Source organism: Anoplophora glabripennis, unplaced genomic scaffold (genome assembly GCF_000390285.2).
Source record: "Anoplophora glabripennis isolate ALB-LARVAE unplaced genomic scaffold, Agla_2.0 scaffold1292, whole genome shotgun sequence".
NCBI lineage: Eukaryota > Metazoa > Arthropoda > Insecta > Coleoptera > Cerambycidae > Anoplophora > Anoplophora glabripennis.
The window spans coordinates 35891-57539 of record NW_019417375.1 but is presented as its reverse complement, the minus strand read 5'-3'; the positions used below and the strand labels follow the sequence as shown (position 1 = coordinate 57539).

At 32.0% G+C, this 21649-nt stretch overlaps 1 protein-coding gene across 1 annotated transcript; it reads right to left on the bottom strand.

The window, feature by feature from the left end:
- Positions 1–1251: 1251 nt before the first annotated feature.
- On the bottom strand, positions 1252–20087 carry LOC108913775 (cytochrome P450 6A1-like). Its single transcript, XM_018719398.2, has 7 exons — positions 20033–20087; positions 9830–10075; positions 9300–9472; positions 8805–8973; positions 4820–5332; positions 1851–2102; positions 1252–1499 (listed from the first exon to the last, which is right to left on the bottom strand). The coding sequence occupies exons 1-7, from the start codon at positions 20085–20087 to the stop codon at positions 1336–1338; spliced, it is 1572 nt and encodes a 523-aa protein (XP_018574914.2). The 3' UTR covers positions 1252–1335.
- Between the last annotated feature and the right edge of the window lie 1562 nt (positions 20088–21649).

The window sequence follows — 21649 nt, the reverse complement described above, 5'->3', positions numbered from 1 at the left end:
TCACCTTGCAAGTTTAACTTATAACAAAATGAATGATTTTAATGAAGAAGTTGATGTGCAATTATATCGACAACGTTATCATAATAGAATTTCCCCTAGCAGAACAAAGTTTAGTAAACTTGAAGCAATTCTAAAACAGTATGGAACGCTAAAGAAGAAAAGAGTTTCTTTAGGATATGCTTGTAATGAAAATCGAGAATTAGATTTACTATCGGACACTGTAAAAGATAAAAACAAGTTTTTTAGACTATTCTTTTGTTATCTTGAAATGATGTTCATTGACCGGCTTTAATTGTTTCTGCTTTGAAGATATTTAAAAGATGATATTACAAATTTTTTATTTCTCGAATTTCTGAGATCTGTAAGGACATTACAATTAGGCCAATAAATAGAGGTTTTGTTTGTGACAAAAATACTAGTAGCAAACGGATTGTGCCGATGCCATCATTTAAAAGACAGACAATTTACCATTAATTAATTTGTTATAAACATTTTTATGCAAAAAACGTATTTTTTTTAGTTTTTTGCTTATAAAACCTAAACTAACGAGGCAATCTGAATACTATAACGAGAAAATTTGTAGAGTATCGAAATACGAATAAAACGAAAGGTCGATGGATCCGATCGGATAATTAGAAACGAAGAAACATCCGGAAAAATCGGAAAATTTAACGTTTTTTTTTTAATTTTTAAGGTTCTTTAAAGTTTTTTAGATTACTCCGCCATTCTTTTAAGTTTTTCTTAAAAATTAATTTAAAGAAACTGCTAAATTTTTCGATTTTTCCGGGTTTTCTTCGTTTCTATCGACCTCTCGTCGTTTTATTCGTATTTCGATTCTCTACAAATTTTCCCTTTGTAGCATTCAGATTGCTTCGTTGATTTAGGTTTTTTAAGCAAAACTCTAAAAAAAAAATATATTTCAATATAAATGTTTATATAAAATTAATTAATGGTAAATTGGAGTAGGAAACATATAAGAATGTATCTACAGACTGTCTTTTTTATGACCGCACAGTCCGTTTGCTACTAGTATGCGCGCTCAGATTTTTATTTCAACTTTTGGGAACTTACAAATAAAATACGTCCTAATCCAAATAATTCTATTTGTGGAAAAAATAGGATAAGATAGGGAACATAGATTACTCGTGTATATCCTTTGTAATTCTTCCCAGAAGATATCAATGGGACTGAGTTCTGGTGGGTGTACCGGTCGGGCGAAATAAAAAAAAACGTTTTCATAGACAACTGTGATTTACTTTTGTAGTACTTTTCCCAACAGACCTAAATTATATGTAGTAGTAGTGTCACAGCGTCGCCTGACTGTATATTCTAGACCTAGACCCTTTCCAGACGCCGATATATCCTGTTCTTAGTGGTAAGGACGAATGTTTCTGGGTCCCTGCCCAGAGGTGTGACGGTTTGTGGACTCAAGGTAACCCTGTAGTTACTGAGCACAGTTATCAAGGCGATTTTCGTCTGTAGGAGTCCGAATCGCAACCCTAAAATGAAATAAAGTGAGACTTTAAAATTTGCGAACAAATTTTATTCACACATATTTCTGTACCTATAAGACGCGGTACATACATCTCGATTATAAAAGATAGTCGGATGTTTCAAAATGGGATTTTGTAAAATTTTCAAATTGCACACAAAAAAATCTGTAGCAAAACTGAACCTTAATTGAACGGTTGAGATTAAATAAACATTTTTTGATAAGTTTGTAGTTGCACTAATGAAATGTTGTTATTTATAATGTAAAATATTACCGATTCTCTTGGTTTCTATTGCTGTATATAATACATATCACATCCACTTATATACCTCTACAGCCTCTACATAATTTACCTTACCTATACAGTTTCGAGGACCATCTCCAAACGGAAGGTAAGTCAACAGTTGTCTGTTTTGCTTGTTCTCTTCGCTGAACCGATCCGGATCCCATCGATCTGGATCGGGCCAGTATTCGGGGTCGTGGTGCAACGCTGTGACGGGTATCATTATGGGAATTCCTTTTTCCACCTTTATATCGAAATTTTTGAATATATAGTCCTTCGTGCACACCCTGGTAAGAGTTTGGACGGGCGGCCATATTCGTAAGGTTTCTGAAATTTCCCACAAACTTTTATTAACGTCTTTGCCTCACATTGCTTTTGAAAATCTAAAATAAGGTGGAAAAAATGGCCAGCGTTCGATGTTTACCTAACACTTTTAGACTTTTTGAAATTTTTGCATGATTATTAAATTTTTCGTATTATTGATTTTCTTCATCCAAATCAACTTCAAAATATCATATTTGATTTTTAATTTAAATCACAATTTTGGTATGAAATTTTCTTACAGTATACTTATAGACCAAGCAAATTAAATTTTTACTCGAAAAAAGTCATATCCGCGAGATTATTGTAAAATTGTCTAAAGGAACATAATACAAGACATCTCTCATCTCGTGAGTCAAAAACTTTTATTAGCTAACTTTTCTATTTAAACAAATAAGTGAGGAAAACAGTTTTTTCACTTTGCAGGGAAAACCATCAATTTTAGCGAAAAGTGACTCACAGACAGCTTATAGGGAGTAAAATTATCTACAAAATGAGACTGGTTAAATTAAAATCGGTTAATAAACAAAAAAGTTATTGCAAAAAAACAAGAAAAGTGCCCATTTTTTAATTTGTTTATAACTATCGCATTTATTGTTAAAATTTTATAAAACCTATGACAAGTTGAGGGTTTTGTCATACTTTAAAAGTGTGCCAAAAGTGGGCGCTGTAGGTGCAATAGTTTTCGCACAATTCTATTTGTTTATAGCGGAGGCTCCAAAAGTTATGAACTTTAAGCCTCTGTACAGGCGTTAATTTTCAATCAAACATGATTCTGAAAGCGTCATTGTAATCTTAAAGACGCAATTAAGCGACCTATTAAAAAATATCACCGTTTTTTTGACATTAACATTCTCAAATTGTGCATTAAAAAACCGTGCGTTTTTCGCTTATAAACAATTTGAATAACATTGTTGCTATTTATGCTATCTCACCGAAAATAGGTGCAATGGATAGCTGGAAAAAAAATACAGTTTTAAAATAAAAAAAGTGCCCTCTACGACCAACAGGAGCCAAGATAAGAATCTTTTTTTAAAAAATCGTAGCGCAATTGTTTATAAATATTAAGACTTGAATTTTTCGCAAAATAAAGTTTACGACGTAAACTACGATTTCCCGTGAATTGCATTGAAAAATGTGGAAAATTAACGACTCACGAGCCCTTTAAAGAGAAGGTACTCGCTAAGTAAACTGTCCGGCGGCCGGCGGCGTGGTGGTGGGGGAAGTGCGCGCTGTAAATTTTGCAATATCTCGGCTTCTATTCATCGTAGAAACTTTTTTTTTTTTTAAACTGGGGTAGCTCGACGAAAAAATAACAATGGGCATATTTACGAATTCGTAGAATAGCCCTGAACCCCAGAAAAAATGCATCTTTTATAATTAATTTTTTTTAATTTACAAAAATGTCACAAAAATTATTGTTAAACGAAATATTAATTAAAATTTCAATTTCGGAATTATTTTACTATTATTAAATAAATAAATGAAGCTATCGTTCATTTAAAAAGTTATTTCTTTTACATATTAAGGCAAAGTAAACTTGTTTTTTCAATATTTTGTTAGCTATTTAATTACGATTTAAATGTAAAATTAAAGTAAAAATTCACAAATTATTTTCAAATTATTATTTATTGTTAAAAGATTTAAAAAAGAATAAAAAGCATTTGAATTTATTGCAAAATTCTCAAAATTAAAAAATATTAATAAAAATAATGCGGTCGATAAAATTACAATTTTAACTTCTTGAAATTTTAATATATAAAGTTTTTTTATTATATTTATTACTAATTTTATACAAAAAAATTTTTGGAACATAATCAAAATTAATTAAAAAAATATTAATCACAACCATTTTCAATAATAGATATAATGCAATATAATGCAATTTAAAATTTATTTTTTTTTTGATGAGAAATAATAATTTGAAAATAATTTATGAATTTTCACTTTAATTTTACATTTAAATCGTAATTAAATAACTAACAAAATATTGACTACAAAGTCGATACAATTTATTTTATTTACCTAACTGGAAAACAATTGTTTTGAAATTTACTAAATGTTTCGCAATAATAGCTGTTTACATTTTTTCCGTAGGACAAGTCTGCCGCGTGTACGCGTGGTGTGCACCAGCAGGTTAAGCGTTGTTGTCACGTTGTGATGAAACTCCCCAATATTAACACTCGCTGTATTTTGAAAACTATTGCGCCCCTGTAATATACAACTTTTTTGTTCATTTATGATTACTCTATCTCATGCTAAAGTAATGGCAGTAAATCTTCTCACACCCTGTATATGTATATTAAATATATTAATGTTATATACGAAAAATATCTAAGAATATTAGATATCAAGTAATATGACACAATAGATAACACCTTCCTCGAAACAAAGCATTCTCATGTGAAGCGCAAGGACAGCAGTAGATTCGAAGAAAGCCTGTGCTTGCGTCAGCATAACGAAACTTATAAATATGACTAAAAAACTTAGTTAGTTCAGTTCACAGTAAAATTCAGTTAATTTAAGTCTTTAACGCTGTAACTCATAATATATGGTTAAACGCTGTTTCAAGTGAAAGTTGTAATCATAATTTTAAGTGAAAAATAAAATTTTTTAAAAAGTGAAAACTGATCTGAATGATCTAAAATTAATTATTATTAGTCTTTAAGAATTTTGCGTAACAATAATAAAAAATGCTTAGTAAAGGAAAAACTCCTTCTTACCGTCAACAGCTTGTCCGAGGTACTTCATCTCGGCAATGGCATCGTACGTGATTTTATTGTCGTGTTTCCTCAACACCTCAAGTATCTCTCGGCGGAGTTTCTCCTGCAGTTCCTGTTTCCTGCTAACTTCAAAAAGGGTCATTGTCGTCGCCGTCGACGAAGTCTCGAATCCCGCCGCAAAGAACACAAACGCCTGCCCCACCAATTCGTTCATGCTTAGCTTCTCGTCCGAATTCTTTACGTCTATCAGCAGCTGCAGGAAGTCGTTCCTTCGTAGCTCGTTCTTTTCTCTGTAGCTGACAATGTCGTTGACGGTCTTCACGAAGAAATCGGACACCTCTCTCTGTATGTTCCTCACGCCGAACTTTTGGGATACGCTCGGGGCGTAGATTGCGAGGAAGAGGTTCAGTCTGTCCTTCAGACTGAATTCGGTGAGTAGTTTGCGGCCCATCTTCCTGAATTCGGCGTCGGGGTGTTTGAAGCTGTTGCATTCGATGCCGAAAGCGCAGGATCCTGGAAAAGTATACAATTATTTTTTGTAGGTTGGTACTACTGTCCTTGTATTGATATACGACAAAAAGGACTAGATTTTCGAAATCTACGTGTCCACATAGGTCTAGAAACGAAGTTTGAACGGAATCCAAAAAAAAATTAAGTTTTTTTCTTCTATTTCTATATCATAAAAGTACGCGGGGAGAAAAAAAAATTGTTTGAGATTCAAAAGGTGAACCAGGACCGAAAAAACACGCCAGTCACACAAAAATCAAGGTCATATTGACAGTTTTCTTTAATTATCGTGGCATGTTTCACTATGAATTTCTTCCAACCGGCCAAATGTTAACAGGAAATATTATTTGAATGTTATGCGTCGTTTGCATGACGCTATTTGCCGCAAAATTCCAAAATTATGGTCAGACAATTCTTGGTTTTCGCTTCCTGATAATGCACCGCCTCGCACAGCATTGACAATTGGAGACCATTTCGCTAAAAATTCAACTCATATCGTTCGGCAACCACTGTATTCGCCTGATTTAGCACCAAGTGACTTCTGGCTACTCACTGAACTCAAAAAACCATTCTGTGGATACCGGAACTGAAGGTGACGAAATTGATTTGGAAGCGTAAATAAAGATTTTTTTATTTTTTAAACAAATTCATCTTATTTTTTAGACAACGGGTTATGTTTTTTTCACCCTCCATTCTCTAATTATTTTTTTATCCAGCTAAACAGAATGTAAGCGTATTTGCCATATTTATTACTTTACTTTTAATAGCAACAAATATTAATTTTAACAATAAATAATGTTGGAGCAACATTTATATACGAGTATAATAATATAAACACTGTGTTTTTTTAATTTTGGAAACAATACGTCTCTATACAACATATTAAATCCGATACTTTGAATGAGCTCAATTCTGACTATAGCTTAATTGAAATGGCAGTACCGCATGGCTCTGTTCTGAGACCTGTGCTTTTTATTTTATATGTCAATTCAATAGAAAATGTAATACGTAACGAAGCTTTTACCATGTATGCCGACGATTTATCTTTGATTATTTCAAATAACCCAGATAAAAATCTTTTCATCGATATTAAAAAAACGATTAAAAATATATGTGCATGGTTTAATCAGAACTATTTATACAGGGTGTTTAAAAAAGAGTGTAAAATATTTAAGGAGGTAATAGTATGAACCAAAATAAGCAGAAAAGTCTCAATAAACATGGGTCCGCAAAGTAACGGTTGCGGAGATATGGAATGTTTTATGTTTTTTAGCCCCTTTTTTTTATTTTGCAAAACGTTGTGTATTTTCTTATAATAGTTGGTTGATGTTTAGTGAAATAAACAGTACGTATTTGACAGTTGTTCTCAGTGCACAAGTTTTCTTTCGCTATGGCTGGTTACTCTAACGCAGAATTAACAGACATGCATTTCATGTATGGTCGTGCTAATGGGAACGCCACCGAAGCGCGACGTCTTTATGTTGACGCTTATCCAAATCGCCAGATTCCTTCACAACGCATGTTTGGAAGAATTCACCAAAGATTGCGTGATACCGGTTCCTTGAGCAAACAGTGCCATTTATCCGGAAGACCAAGGTCGGTATCCACTCCTAGAGCAGAAGAAGAAATTCTAGCACTGGTAGAGCAGAATCCAGGTACGAGTGTGCGGAGAATATCAGCCGAGGTAGGAATTAGTGGTCCTCTTGTTTGGAGAATCCTTCACGAGCAACTGCTTTATCCATACCATGTGCAACGAGTACAGGCCTTAAATCCAATAAATGATCATCAAGCACGTTTGGTTTTTTGCCGCTGGTTTCTACGTCATGATGCTGAAGACCCTCGTTTTCTTGCAAACATTCTTTTTACTGATGAGGCCGGGTTCACAAGAAATGGAGTGTTTAATTTTCACAATACGCATATTTGGGCCGACGAAAATCCTCATGCTCTAATAGAATCTGGACATCAGGCACGTTTTTCATTAAACATTTGGATGGGTATTGTAGGTGACAGGTTTCTAGGTCCTGTTGTTTTACCAAACCGATTAACAGGCGCTGCTTACCTCAACTTTCTGCAGAACACACTGTATGAGTTTTTGGAAGACATTCCTTTGAATCAGAGGCAACAAATGTGGTTCCAGCATGATGGTGCTCCAGCTCATTTTTCCATGGCCGTTAGAGAGCATTTACACCAAACTTTTCCACATAGATGGGTAGGAAGGGCCGGACCTGTTTTATGGCCTCCAAGATCGCCTGATCTGAACCCTCTAGATTTCTTTGTTTGGGGATATTTGAAGACATTAGTGTATGGTACTCCTGTAAATAGCCTGGAAGAGCTGCAGCTACGGATTAATCAAAAGTGTCAAGAAATCCAAACCAAGGAGGGTGTTTTCGAAAGAGTTCGAATATCGTTGAGACGAAGATGTCGTGCCTGCTTGGAAATGGACGGAGGGCACTTTGAACATCTTCTGTAACTTTGTTTTTTGTTTGTTAAAAGCTTCCTTTGTCGGTTTATTCCTAATAAAATAAAATGTTTGAAAAACGAATAGTGGTCCATATCTCCGCAACCGTTACTTTGCGGACCCATGTTTATTGAGACTTTTCTGCTTATTTTGGTTCATACTATTACCTCCTTAAATATTTTACACTCTTTTTTTAACACTCTGTATTTAAATGTAAATAAAACGCAAATTATAAGATTTCATCACAGTCAGAGAAAATGTGGCGACCTAACAATAAAAATTAATTACTGTATCATTGAGAGTGACGCTTTAGGCAGTGTTAAATTTCTGGGAATTTATTTCGACGAAACCCTTAATTGGAAAGTGCATTGCAATCTTCTCGTTTCCACCTCGAGTTCAGTAAATTTTTTATTTAAAAACATGAAAACAATTTTGGTCAAAAATCAATTAATTAATATATATTACGCTCAAGTAGAATAGCGTCTTCGTTATGGTGTCTGTTTCTGGGGTGATTCCGCCCTCTCACATTCTGTTTTCATTTTACAGAAGCGTATTTTGCGCAATATTGCTGGTGTTCCCAGTGAATATATCTGTAGAGATATTTTTAAACAGTACAAAATTTTAAATTTTAGTTCGTTATTTATATTTGATATGTGTATTTATGTTTTTAAAAATAGGCAAAAATTGTCAATGACCAATTACCAGTCACCAAATTATTTGGGGCCTAAAATTTTTAATAAATTACCTGTAGAATTAAGACAAGCTAATGTATCTTTTTATCAATTTAAAGTAAAGTTAAAATTATATTTAGTGACCAAATTTTTTGCTACCTACGTTAAGTTACATTTGTTTTTACTTTAAATATCGGCTGTACGCACAACTGACTATTGTTACAAAATTTGTAATTGTCTCAAAACAAAATAAAACATCTACCTATCTATCTGTCTAAACAGAAATTGTATAAAAACAATTTTTTAGGACGACTAAAGGTAAAACTGAAAATTTTCGGATATTTCTTACCGATGCTATCCGTAGTGTAGCAGGCTGCCACCTCTTGCATGTCAACGTCGGCGTCGGTCTTTTGTTCCACACATTTTTCCATGGCACCCTTCAGTCCTTCGCTGCAGTTCAGTATGGTTTGGAACATCGCCTTCATCTTCGCAGAAGTGAACACCGACGTGAACTTAGTCTTAAATTACACGATTTGAAAATGAAATAGTTATTTATGTGACAGATGTGCAAAGTAACAATATACAGAGTGTTATTTTTAAGTGGTGGTCAGTTTTTTGAGGGTAGTAATAAAAACATTATCTGTCTAAACATATTTGCAATATTTTTCAATAAATTCGTCAAGTTATTTATGAATTTCCTTTGATTGTGTAAAACTGCCTTTATAAACATGTATTTCTAAAGGTAAAAGATGGCCTCCACGTAAATATGATATCCCTAAAAAAAGTGTTAAATCTGTGCACCAGTAAAATAAAATAAATAAATTACCCTTAAATTGTGCCTTACCCGAGAGTTTCTCCATGCTGCGCCTGGTTGTGAAAAAAGATGAACGCTCAGGGGCTCTCTCTCCGTATAGTACACTCCTCTATCGGTGAAATGCTGGAAGTCCTTAATTAAAACGTCTTTAATCTGTTCCGGGCCCACCACGACCAAGTAGGGCTGGATGCCCATGAATATTCCTGGAAATTTAATTTGTTTGTGTCTCGTTATTTTGTCGGGGGTATCAAATCTTAAAAGGTGTTTAGAAGATACTTGAAAAATCAATTTTTTTGTCAACTTTGATAACTTGATAACTGCAAAATGGTGATCACCTTTCAAGAGAGATTCATCCGCTCTAGAAGCAATGCAATCATTAAAGTTGCTACAAATAAATTCAAACATTTTTATTTAAAACCTGGTAATTTTGAAGTACACTAACAAAGAAACTACAAAGTTAACAAAGAGAACTCTTCATAATATTAGAGAGATGCCTGCGTTTTGAATATCTCATACATGTTTGTTTTTACAAGAGAAGACTAATATTTTTGTACACTCACCCCCTAGCTTTTGCCCCGTGCCCTTGAATTGGTCGTAGAACTTTTTGCTGATCAACCCAATGGCGATGCCCTTGGGAATCAAGGAATCGCTGTTTCCGAAGGGGAAGCTTGGTTCAAAGCAGGGCACCTTCATCCTCTTCCAGTACCCGTAGGTGTACTTCACGAAGGCTGTGGCGGCAACCACCAGGACAATGAAAAAAATTATGATGATGGAAATGTATTGTCCTAATAGTGTCACCATCGTGCCTGGAATCGGAAACATAGCCAATATGTAGCAAAATATTGAACGGTAGAGGGGGTTAATCTATTTTTAAGTGTGTAGTCTATTGCTTAAATTTACGCAAAAGTATTGTAACGAGCGTTCAAATAAAAACGTGGTCGAAGTTGGCTGTGACACATTGGACGTAGGGAGTAGCTTATAGCGACCAACTTAACCTCATTTCTCAACGAGCTGTATAGCAGCTGTCAGTTTCAATAACGTTAATGACTATATAACTTTATTTTAAAGAATAATCGTGATAACAATAACAAACAATTAAAGGAGCTGCGGAAAGTGTCCCCCTCCTTGTTATAACAATAAATTAAAGCAGCTGCTGAAAGTGTCCCCCTCCTTGTTCCAAGCACTTTTCACACCTGTTCCTCAAAGAATTAAAGACATTTTCTAAGATGCTCGGGGTATTGTTAATTTCACGAATCTTGTCTATAAGTCGAGCCTGCAGATGGTTTAAATCAGGAATAGGCAGTTCAAAAATAGTGTTTTTAAGGTAAGGCCACAAAAAGAAATCACACGGCGTAATATCACATGACCTCGGTGGAAATTCATGTTCAGCATTGAGACTTATTAGTCGATTTTGGAAAACTTCCCTCAACATATTCATCGTCTCGCCTGCCGTATGTGCCCTTGCGCCATCTTGTTGAAAGTAAAAGTTTGTAATTTCGTTTTCTTCCAGCTGGTTAACAAAAGGAGCGATAATTTCTTCTCTATACCTTTGCGCAGTAAGAGTACCATTAAAAAAAATAGGTCCATAAATCCTCCTTCGATTGAGAGCACACCAAACTCCAATTTTTTGAGCGTGTAGAGGGCCCTCGACAAAAAAGTTATCTGGTTTTTCAGAAGACCACATTCTCATATTCTGTGAGTTTACGTAACCACTTAAATGAAACCAGGCTTCATCAGAAAAAAAGGTGATATTATGAAGTTCACCGTAGTTGTTTAAAAACCATTCACAAAATACAGCCCGTCGCGGAAAATCAACTTCATGAAGTTCTTGCTGACAAGTTAAACGATAGGAGAACAAACGCAAATCTTTTTTTAACACTGTGTGGCAGGTACCGACTGATACTCCCACCATTTGTGATAAAACACGTACAGAAGTTCTTGGCGCATTTTCCATTATTTGTTGGACATTTTCTTTTAATTCTTCAGTCCGCTTTTTAGGTCGGCCGCTTCCTTCTTTTCTTGTTACACTGCCCGTTTCACGAAAAACATTAACACAACGCTGAACTGCACTTTGAAAAATTTTGTACTCAACAACGCCGGGAAATTGATTTTGAAATTCTATGAAACATTCCTCAATAGAATACTTCCATATTCCATCAATCTTGCGTCCATTTCTAAAGTAGGACTCTATGATAAACACTTTTTGTTCTTGAGAAAACACCATTTTAAACGCTTTTTAAAACGAAAATATTCAAATTGATAGCGGCGATATAGCGCTTTGACAGATGACGTTTAAGTTCATTTGCTATACGCTACGCCCTACGTCCAAATTTTCAGAACCAACTTGACCACGTTTTTATTTGAACGCTCGTTATATACGCTAAATGTTATTAATATTAGGACTATTTAGATAAATAATTTTTATTTTGATAATTATTAATATAACTATTTGAAAAAGAGAATTTCTGGCAAATTTTAATTGAATTAATGTTAAAAATAAAATAAAAATACAAGAACTGGTAACAAAAAATGTATAATTTTAAGAAACATGCAATAAAAGATTCATTTTTTCCTTTTTGCTTAAGAAATACAAGGCAAAAAGGAAATTTTTCCCAAACATGTTTTCGATAAGTGGCGTGCAACACTTCACTTTTTTTATTTATTTCGAGACGAACAAAATGAAAATGTAACTATTGGTGTATTCAAAATATTGAGAACAAATGGAAGTCCTCCTATTTTCACGTCAATAAAAGACAAATGCAATTGGCTATTACCTGTGATGAATTGTTAAGATTACTAAGCACCAAAATATACTAACTGGATTTTCTTACAATTTCATGTAATTTCACTAACAAAGTGGGCACTCGAAGATCATTCTGTATTGTAACTGCAACAGTCAAATGAAATAAACACCGCATCATTTACCTACTTACGTACTGTTATACCACATGCCCCAAATTTTAGAAACTCTTAAAAGAAACAATATTAAATGACTTATTTTAATTATTTGTCAACTTTTGTCCTTACATTGTTTAACGACAAATTAACAACAAATCAAATTATCGATAAGCTTTTGAAAATAAACTGCCACAAACTTGTTTATTCATGTTATGCTGTACAAACAATGTTCGCTGCTGGGTAGCTTTATACAGGGTGGTTTAGACAAGCACGACGTCTTCTAATTATGGAGGTAATTGCCGATCGACACTAAATTGGAGTTAATTCTCGACACGCTTGGACTATTCGCCGTCTTAGATTTTCTAGGGCTAGGCTATCAACTGGCGCCTCGTAGACTTTTTGTTTAACAGCACCCCAAACGAAATAATCCATCGGTGTCAAGTCCGGCGAACGTGCGGGCCATAATTAGAAGATGTCGTGCTTGTCTACAGTCCGGAGGTGCCCATTTTGAACAAAATGTTTTTTAAATCATTTCATTTTTGATTCACTTTTCGCTTTGTCTAGGTATAATATTAATTGGTAATTTTTTGGTTGTTTTATTTTACAAATAAATTTTCATGTATTGTTTGCCATCTTATTTTATTTAAAAGTACACAACACAAGTAAATGAAGTGACTAGCGACTACAAACCGCCTGAAAAAATTTTGGATTATTGCAAGGGTCGTTAAGTTGTGGCATTACGACATAGTCACATTAGATGTTAGGTACTTAAATATTTATATTGTTTTCATCAACACCATTTTTTTTTTCTAAATCTATATCTGAAAAACGAAGCATCTCCTAAATAATTTTAATACTAATGGTTAAACCCAAAGGAGGGGGAGACAAAAAGGCTTATTTGACTCACACATACTCGAGACCAAGACCAATTTTAATAGGTACTATATTTTTTTAGGTTTTATGAGGAACGTCTTCCTAAAGTTTATCGACGGAATCCAGAAGCACCGTTCCGAAAAATCAATTTTGCCATGAAACTATAAGAGTTAGGAAAAAAGGGAATGTACACTTTTTTACAATAATAAACTGTTCTATCTAAAAACAACATCATTTTTTAGTTTCAGTAGGGCCGTATTAATTTTTTTTATAATTTAATGAGCCCATAACTCCGCCACTGGTTGCTTGCGGAACTTCTACTTCTATGGAAAAAGGGTATCTTATAAGAAGATGTGTCGTGCCAAATTTGGCTTAAATAGCCTTATTCATTTGGAAGTTATTTAAAAAATTCGAATTTTAAAAAAAATCTTTAATGGCCTATATTTCGAAAATGAAGCGTCTCTGGAAAAAGAATTGTACTTGATTTTTTTCTTATTTTTTTATGAGGAATATCTCCTTAAAGTTTGTCGACTTAATACTGAAACACCCTGTATAATTCTACTCGTATTAGTTTATCACTTGGGGTTTGAAACTTCTTAAATATCACGTCACTAATAAAAAGGTCTATTGACAGTGACACCAAATTTCAAAACAATCTGTTAAGCTGTTCTGGAAGGACATATTAAGAAAAAAAAACATTTTTTTATGAACTCAACACCCCGCATCTGTGTAAGGAGGCATTTTGAAACTAAAATTTATTTGACCAATTATTTAGTTTGGATGAGAAGACGTTTCGGTTTTTTTACACCTAACTATAACTCACCCAGATATACGAAAAAAGAATGTTACATTTTTCACCGAGAAAACTGTTGCATTTCCGACGACAGCTCGACAGCCCTATATTTTGTTGTCTATTTATTTGAATCAGTATTATCTGATTTACACTAGTATCATTCAAGCAATAAGACATTTGTAATTGTTATGAAAACGAATATTTGTTACAAATATTTGCATGATTATCTTAATGTTACAAACAAACAATTACTTTCCTTTCCTGATATAACTACAGATTTATGTGTATTATCTTAATGAATATGATATGATGATGATATGATATTTAAGGAATTTGTAGTTTAATTTGTTTTTTCTAGCTGATTATCAAATAATTTTAAAATTATAATAAGTTTATTTCTCGCCGATCGACATTAATAGTGGAGTCAAGATAGATTTTCACTTCGCCAAAATTACTGGAAGAGAGAACTTTTTATTTTTCGCTTTGTAAAGATGTCAGAAACAACATATAAAAAGTTACCAACTGTAGAGTGTACGCTAAATTATTTATTTAACAGATTAGTTGCAAAATTTCAGTTTTTGTAATATATATATAAAAAAAATTAACTGCGCCATTCGAAAGAACAGGATATTTTACGTAAAAAATGTTAATAAAGTTTTTTTCTAAGATGTGAATTGAAGGCTGTAGAATTTTTTTTCTGACGTACGAAAAATGAGACGGGCTGCCCCCAAGTATAGCTCTCGAAGAGCGCGCGGCCCCTAGCGCGCTACACTAAATTTATTATAACTTTTGATCTAATTGATCAAATCCACTTCACAAAAATTTAAATGAAAGAAGAGAAGAAGGCTATCAAAATTTTATGTTTTTAAACTTAAAAAAAATATATATACATCGTGTCCCACTAGTCCAATATCTATGTTAAAATGAGGAATATATGGATTTTTCTTTTTACTGTGTTGCCACATTTCTCGGAATGTACAAATTAAAAATATATTCAACTATACAGGGTGTTCCACTTTTCCTGGACATTTTTTATATTTTTTTCGGATTCTACATATAAAATAAAGGGTACTTTGTGTAGAATAATTCTATTCAAATATTCACAGTTTTTGAGATATCTCGCTTGAAAGGTTTTTCTAGTCGATATTGGTTGCTTACATTTTCTGATACTGACAGGTTATACTAATAGCTACTAAGCCCATTTTTTTATCAGATGTTTAGTAAGGATGACTCTTCCGAATCATGCTCCAAAAACTGGCCTGCGTTATACAGGGTGACCAAAATATCATGACAAAATTGCCAATTGAAAAATTGAAAAATCTCGATTTTTTTAAATGCAACGCCCTGTATATTTTCATAGCATGAGATGCCGAATTAAATTCTCTACAACTTTGCTATACCTGCTCCTATACCAAAATTCATTAGTTTTTCATGAAATCTCATTTCTATGGAAAAATGCGAAGTTTACAAATAGCTTATATGTAAAATAACGTAGCAGGCTCCTGTCAAAGGATAATCTGGAAAATTTTCGATTCACATAAGGTTTAATAGAAAAGCGACAGTAATAATTGTGAAATGAATTACTCTAAAGAAGAATTAGTAAATAAATAATAGAATAATTAGTAAAACTCATGGTAACTGTTTATTGGCAAGTCGTATTTACCAAACTAATAATCCAGATTTACAAAGATATCCTACAAAATTTTTGTTTAATAAACCATCAAAGAATTAAGTTAAGACCTTAAAAAAAGTAAATCCAGAGAAAAATATTTTTTTTTATTTACATCTAGTAATAAATGGAAAATTGTTATAACAGCAAAAAAATAACGTTTTTTGATAAATTTATTTAATCGGAGGCTCCCAAAGTTATGAACTTTAAGCCTCTGTACATACAGGCGTTAATTTTTAACCAAACATGATTCTGAAAGCGTCGTTGTAATCTCAAAGACGTAATTAAGCGACCTATTAAAAAATATCACCGTTGTTTTGACACTAACTAAAATTGTTAATGTGTTTATATGTATGTATTATTAATTAGATATTTCAAAATATTAACCTTATAAATATGGACATGAATAATATCACTACTGTGTTGTGATGGCTCAGAGTGTATCGCGTTGTACTGTCACGCGGCGGTCCTGGGTTCGATACCTGAGACAGTCTTGGCTTTTTTTTCAACTAACATTTATTTCAAATAACAACATGAAAATTAAAATCGAAACAATTTTATAAGCTTTTCAACAAGTTATAAGAAATTTTAAACACCGCACCGCTGAGGCTGTGACGACGACGATACACTGTTGCCAATTAGAATGTTCAACATTTTTAACAATTTGAATAAAATTGTTGCTATTTATGCTATCTCACCGAAAATAGATGCAATGGATAGCTGGCAAAAAATACAGTTTTTTTAAAAGAGTACCCTCTACGACCAACAGGAGCCAAGATAAGATTTTTTTTAAAAAAATCGTAGCGCAATTGTTTATAAATATTAAGACTTGAATTTTTCGCAAAATAAAGTTTACGACGTAATCTACGGTTTCCCGTGCATTGCATTAAAAAATGTGGAAAATTAACGACTCACGAGCCCTTTAAAGAGAAGGTACTCGCTAAGTAAACTGTCCGGCGTGATGATGGGGGAAGCTCGTCCAATCGAGTCGCGCGCGCGAAAAAAGTGAAATCCTATTCATCGTAGAAACTTTTTTTTTTTAAACTGGGGTAGCTCGACGAAAAAATAACAGTGGGCGTATTTACGAATTCGTAGAATAGCCCTGAACCCCAGAAAAAATTCATCTTTTATACTTAATTTTTTTTAACTTCCAAAAATGTCACAGAAATTATTGTTAAATGAAATATTAATTAAAATTTCAATTTCGGAATTATTTTACTATTATTAAATAAATAAATGAAGCAATCGTTCATTTAAAAAGTAATTTTTTTACATATTAAGCCAAAGTAAACTCATTTTTTAATTACGATTTAAATGTAAAATTGAAGTAAAAATTCACAAATTATTTTCAAATTATTATTTATTGTTAAAAAATTTATAAAAAGAATAAAAAGCATTTGATTTTGTTGCAAAATTCTCAAAATTAAAAAATATTAATAAAAATAATGCGGTCGATAAAATTACAATTTTAACTCCTTGAAATTTTAATATATAAAGTTTTTTTATTATATTAATTATAAATTAAAAAAAAAAATTGCAACATCAAAATTAATTCAAAAAATATTAATCACAACCATTTTCAATAGTAGATATAATGCAATAGAATACAACAAATTAAAATTTAAATTTTTTTCAATTTTTAATGAAAAAGTATGACAAAACCCTCAACTTGTCATAGGTTTTATAAAATTTTAACAGTAAATGCGATATTTATAAACAAATTTAAAAATGAGCCCTTTTCTAGTTTTTTTGGAATAACTTTTTTGTTTATTAACCGATTTTAATTTAACAAGTCTCATTTTGTAGATAATTTTATACCCTACGAGCTGTCCGTGAGTCACTTTTCCCTAAAATTGATGGTTTTCCCTGCAAAGTGAAAAAATTGTTTTCCTCACTTATTTGTTGAAATAGAAAAGTTAGCTAATAAAATTTTTTAACTCACGAGATGAAAGATGTCTTGTATTATGTTCCTTTAGACAATTTTACAATAACATCGCGGATAGGACTTTTTTGGAGTAAAAATTTTATTTGCATGGCCTAAATAGTCCAAACGGTAGAGCATTCGAGGCGTTTGTATTTGAAGTCATATATTTTGTTGTTATGTACAGAAAAATCCCAAATATTATGTAGAATAAGAATCCGAGTTTGCTTAGGTATTCCAAAAAACCATTGCCAAATTCAGGGGAACAACAAACATACAAAAAGAACAAAAATTGACCCGTTTTGACCGTTGAGCGATTTTTAAAATAAGTAAATATTTATAAATATTGATTAAACTTTGTGAACAAATAGTAAAACATATGTCAATTCTACCCTAAAAATTTTGCAACGATCGATCGCGTCGTCCTGTGACCACGGTACCTTTCTTGATTTTTCTTTAATTAACCTTTTATCTGTCGCAAATGCACTAAACGGATATTGAAAGTACTTGTAGTTAGCTATAAAAACATATTTTTTTCTCTCGACTTCTCGATTACGTAAGCTATAAATTATTATTAACTTTACGCTTCTATATCTCAAAATCTACACAGCAGAATGCTGTCGAATTGGGCTAGAAAGCAAGGGGTTACGACGTAGTTTTTAGGTGTGCAAGATATTGTCGATTGGATAGAAAATTCCCTGGACAATAAATAATTATTTAAAGAGAAAAATAATTTTTTTTATTTATATTTAGTAATAAATGGAAAATTGTTATAACAGCAAAAAAATAACGTTTTTTGATAAATTGATTTAATATTCATTTTTAAAACGTATATTCTGTATCTGAAATTGTGAATATAAGTTCTCTTATTGATGTAGACACAGATATGAGTTTGGGTGACGAAGCTAAGCAGTGAGCACACCAAATATTTTTTTGTTAAAGTTTTATTTATTTTAAAAGCGTTTTTCGTTTATAGGAATTAAATAATTGTTATTATAAATGGTATAAGAATATGATTTTTATGTTTGTTTTCGAGTAAGCTGCAGTTATCAGTGTGTTAAAAAGTGTATTATTCACATATTTTGTCCATTTTGAGGTTATACTCTAGTACACTTGTAATTCTTTAATGTAATATCATTACTTAATATTACAAATAATCTTCAGTTTGCACTTAAGGTATTTATATTCGTTTTCTTTTATGCTAAACCTGTAAATGTATGAGTTTAATATTTATATATGAATATTGATCCATTTTTAAAATAATTAATAAATAAGTAATAGGGGACGTTGATTTTGTAATTTTGTATTTAAAATCCAAGTTTTTTTTTCAATTTTATTGGCTTAAAGCCTTAATTGCTCAGTTATTTTTTAAGAAGAGCAAGAACTCGAGATTTAAAAATTAATTAATTTGTAATAAATTTGTTTTTTAAAAAATAAAACATATTTTCAATAAAACCTCTTTAGCCATTTATAATTATCATTTTTCGAACCTCTATATTACAAATATGAGCGAGTTTGATTTAAAATGGATAATTGTTAAATAAATTGTTTAAAATAGTCGGCCATATTGGATCAGCCATTTTGAATTTTCATTTTCCGACTTCATATTCTTGTTTAGCGACGTAGGTACTCCAGTCGGGTTAGACAAAAAAAGGGCTTAACCGGGAAAAAATTAGGGACCACAATTTTATCGTTTTAACGTTTAAGGGGGGTCAATAGTAGTGTAAATTCAGAATCGCGACTGAATTCCACCCCTGCGTCAGCCGCCATCTTGAATTTAAGGAAAAATTGTTTTTGCTCAATATCTCGTCCATTTTCAACTTTACAACAAAAATAGTATGGACTTAAGTTGTTGCAAATGCGATTTTCTACAACTTCTTTTATTACAAATTTTATCGTGCGATCGATATTTTTCAAGTTAAGGGGGAAAATAGTGACAAAGTATAATTATTGAATTATCTCGTTTGTTATTAACTTTACGACATAAATATGCATAAATAAAGTTGGAAAGAATTATATTTTCTACAATTTTGATCGTTTTGATTTATTCGCTACTACCAACATTTAAGGTCCTACGCATGCGGAGACGTCAGGCCTATGGAATGTTGATCCCTTGAGTTTAGTTAGGCTTGCCATAGGCGTAGGACCTTAAATTTTGGTAGTAGTGAAAAAATCAAAATGATCAAAATTGTAGAAAATATCATTCTTTCCAACTTTGTTCATGTATATTTATGTCGTAAAGTCAATAACAAACGAGATAATTGAATAATTATACTTTGTCACTATTTTCCCCCTTAACTCGAAAAATATCGATCGCACGATAAAATTTGTAAAGAAAGAAGTTGTAGAAAATCGCGTTTGCAACAACTTAAGTCCTAGTCATTTCTGTTGTTAAGTTGAAAATGGCCGAGATATTGAGCAAAAACCATTCCTTTGAAACCAACNTTTGTAGAAAACACTATTTCAAAAACATGGGGCCCAGTACATATACTTAACCTAACCTTACTATTATCGTATCTACCTACGATTTCAAAATACCAAAACATTTATATTATATAGGTATTACTATTTATTTTTTAACTAGTGCTGACTTTATACAATCTACCTACCGGCAAACATAGGAATCAACTCCTCTAGATTGTAGCCCCTCAATAAATCCTCCATTGTAGAAGTATGTATTGTCACTGGTAAATAATAAGTACTAATTACTATAGATATTAATTATAATTCTTTAATACAAACCTTCTAAAATTGCATATTATTAGTAGCCCACTAAACCACTAATTATCAACAGGTCTGAACCGAAATGAGCTTTTTTATAAAATGTTATGAGAACGTAACATGGCGTGACACGTGATAGATGGTGGATGATGATGGCCACGGTAACAAATATATTTCAACTATAGCAATCATTGAATCAGAAGTCGATATACGTCAAGTAATAAGAGTTTCATTTATCTTAAGAATACTACTTATACGATAAATTATTTACTGTTTGTAGTGAATATATTTTAGATATTGAATAGATAAATGTATTATTGATGGAAATAAAAGAAATATTTCAATAAGTCCCAAATAATTGTTGGACCAACGTTTAAATTTTTCATTGAGTAAGCAACAATTATCATTTATGTAATCATCATGGTTAATTGCATCAATTTTACAAATATTTAGTCTCTAATGAAAAGTATAGTTTTGACTCAAAATTGAATATTTCATTTAATGTATTATATGCTATTAAATCAACTATAATTAATATTAAATGAATCTAAAGGTTTCCAAGTATACGTTTTTCATTGAAAATACTATATAATTTTTTTCCGTGTAAATATTTATAAATATTGATTAAACTTTGTGAACAAATAGTAAAACATATGTCAATTCTACCCTAAAAATTTTGCAACGATCGATCGCGTCGTCCAGTGACCACGGTACCTTTCTTGATTTTTCTTTAATTAACCTTTTATCTGTCGCAAATGCACTAAACGGATATTGAAAGTACTTGTAGTTAGCTATAAAAACATATTTTTTTCTCTCGACTTCTCGATTACGTAAGCTATAAATTATTATTAACTTTACGCTTCTATATCTCAAAATCTACACAGCAGAATGCTGTCGAATTTGGCTAGAAAGCAAGGGGTTACGACGTAGTTTTTAGGTGTGCAGGATTTTGTCGATTGGATAGAAAATTCCCTGGGCAATAAATAATTATTTAGAGAGTAAAATTTTGAAAAATTTAAAAAAATAAAAGTGTAAAAATAGGTGTTTTTAGTACTGATCATTGTTTATTATTACAACAAGCAACAAGTATATCAAAAAAATTGTGTGCCCTTTCCAAACCTTAATTTAAACCCACGGTACGCGACAAACTTTCTGAAATTTTCTTAATTAACAATCCTGTCAATAGAAAACCACGCGATCGATCGTTGCAAAAATTGTAGGGTAGAATTGAAATAATATGATCGATATTCATAAACTTTTACTTATTTTAAAAATTTATCTAAAAATACATATGATTTTCTACTATTTTCGCCCATTGTTAATGCAAAATTCAACTTTTTTGATTCGCAGTTGTAACTTTATAGAAAATCGTGTAATAAACAAAAAATAAAGAACGACCATTTTTATTTAGGGCTTACTTTCAATGTTACAGGGAAAATATGTCGAAAAACGGGTCAATTTTCGTTCTTTTTGTATGTTTGTTGTTCCCCTGAATTTAGCAATAG

What these genes read in the sequence shown, in the direction of transcription:
- LOC108913775 (XM_018719398.2), bottom strand. Translation starts at nt 20,087, where the DNA reads ATGGAGGATTTATTGAGGGGCTACAATCTAGAGGAGTTGATTCCTATG. An exon ending in CTACACTACGGATAGCATCG is followed by an intron (nt 5,333 to 8,804) that starts GTAAGAAATATC and finishes ATACTTTTCCAG; the next exon opens with GATCCTGCGCTTTCGGCATC. An exon ending in CCTCGGACAAGCTGTTGACG is followed by an intron (nt 2,103 to 4,819) that starts GTAAGAAGGAGT and finishes GGGAAATTTCAG; the next exon opens with AAACCTTACGAATATGGCCG.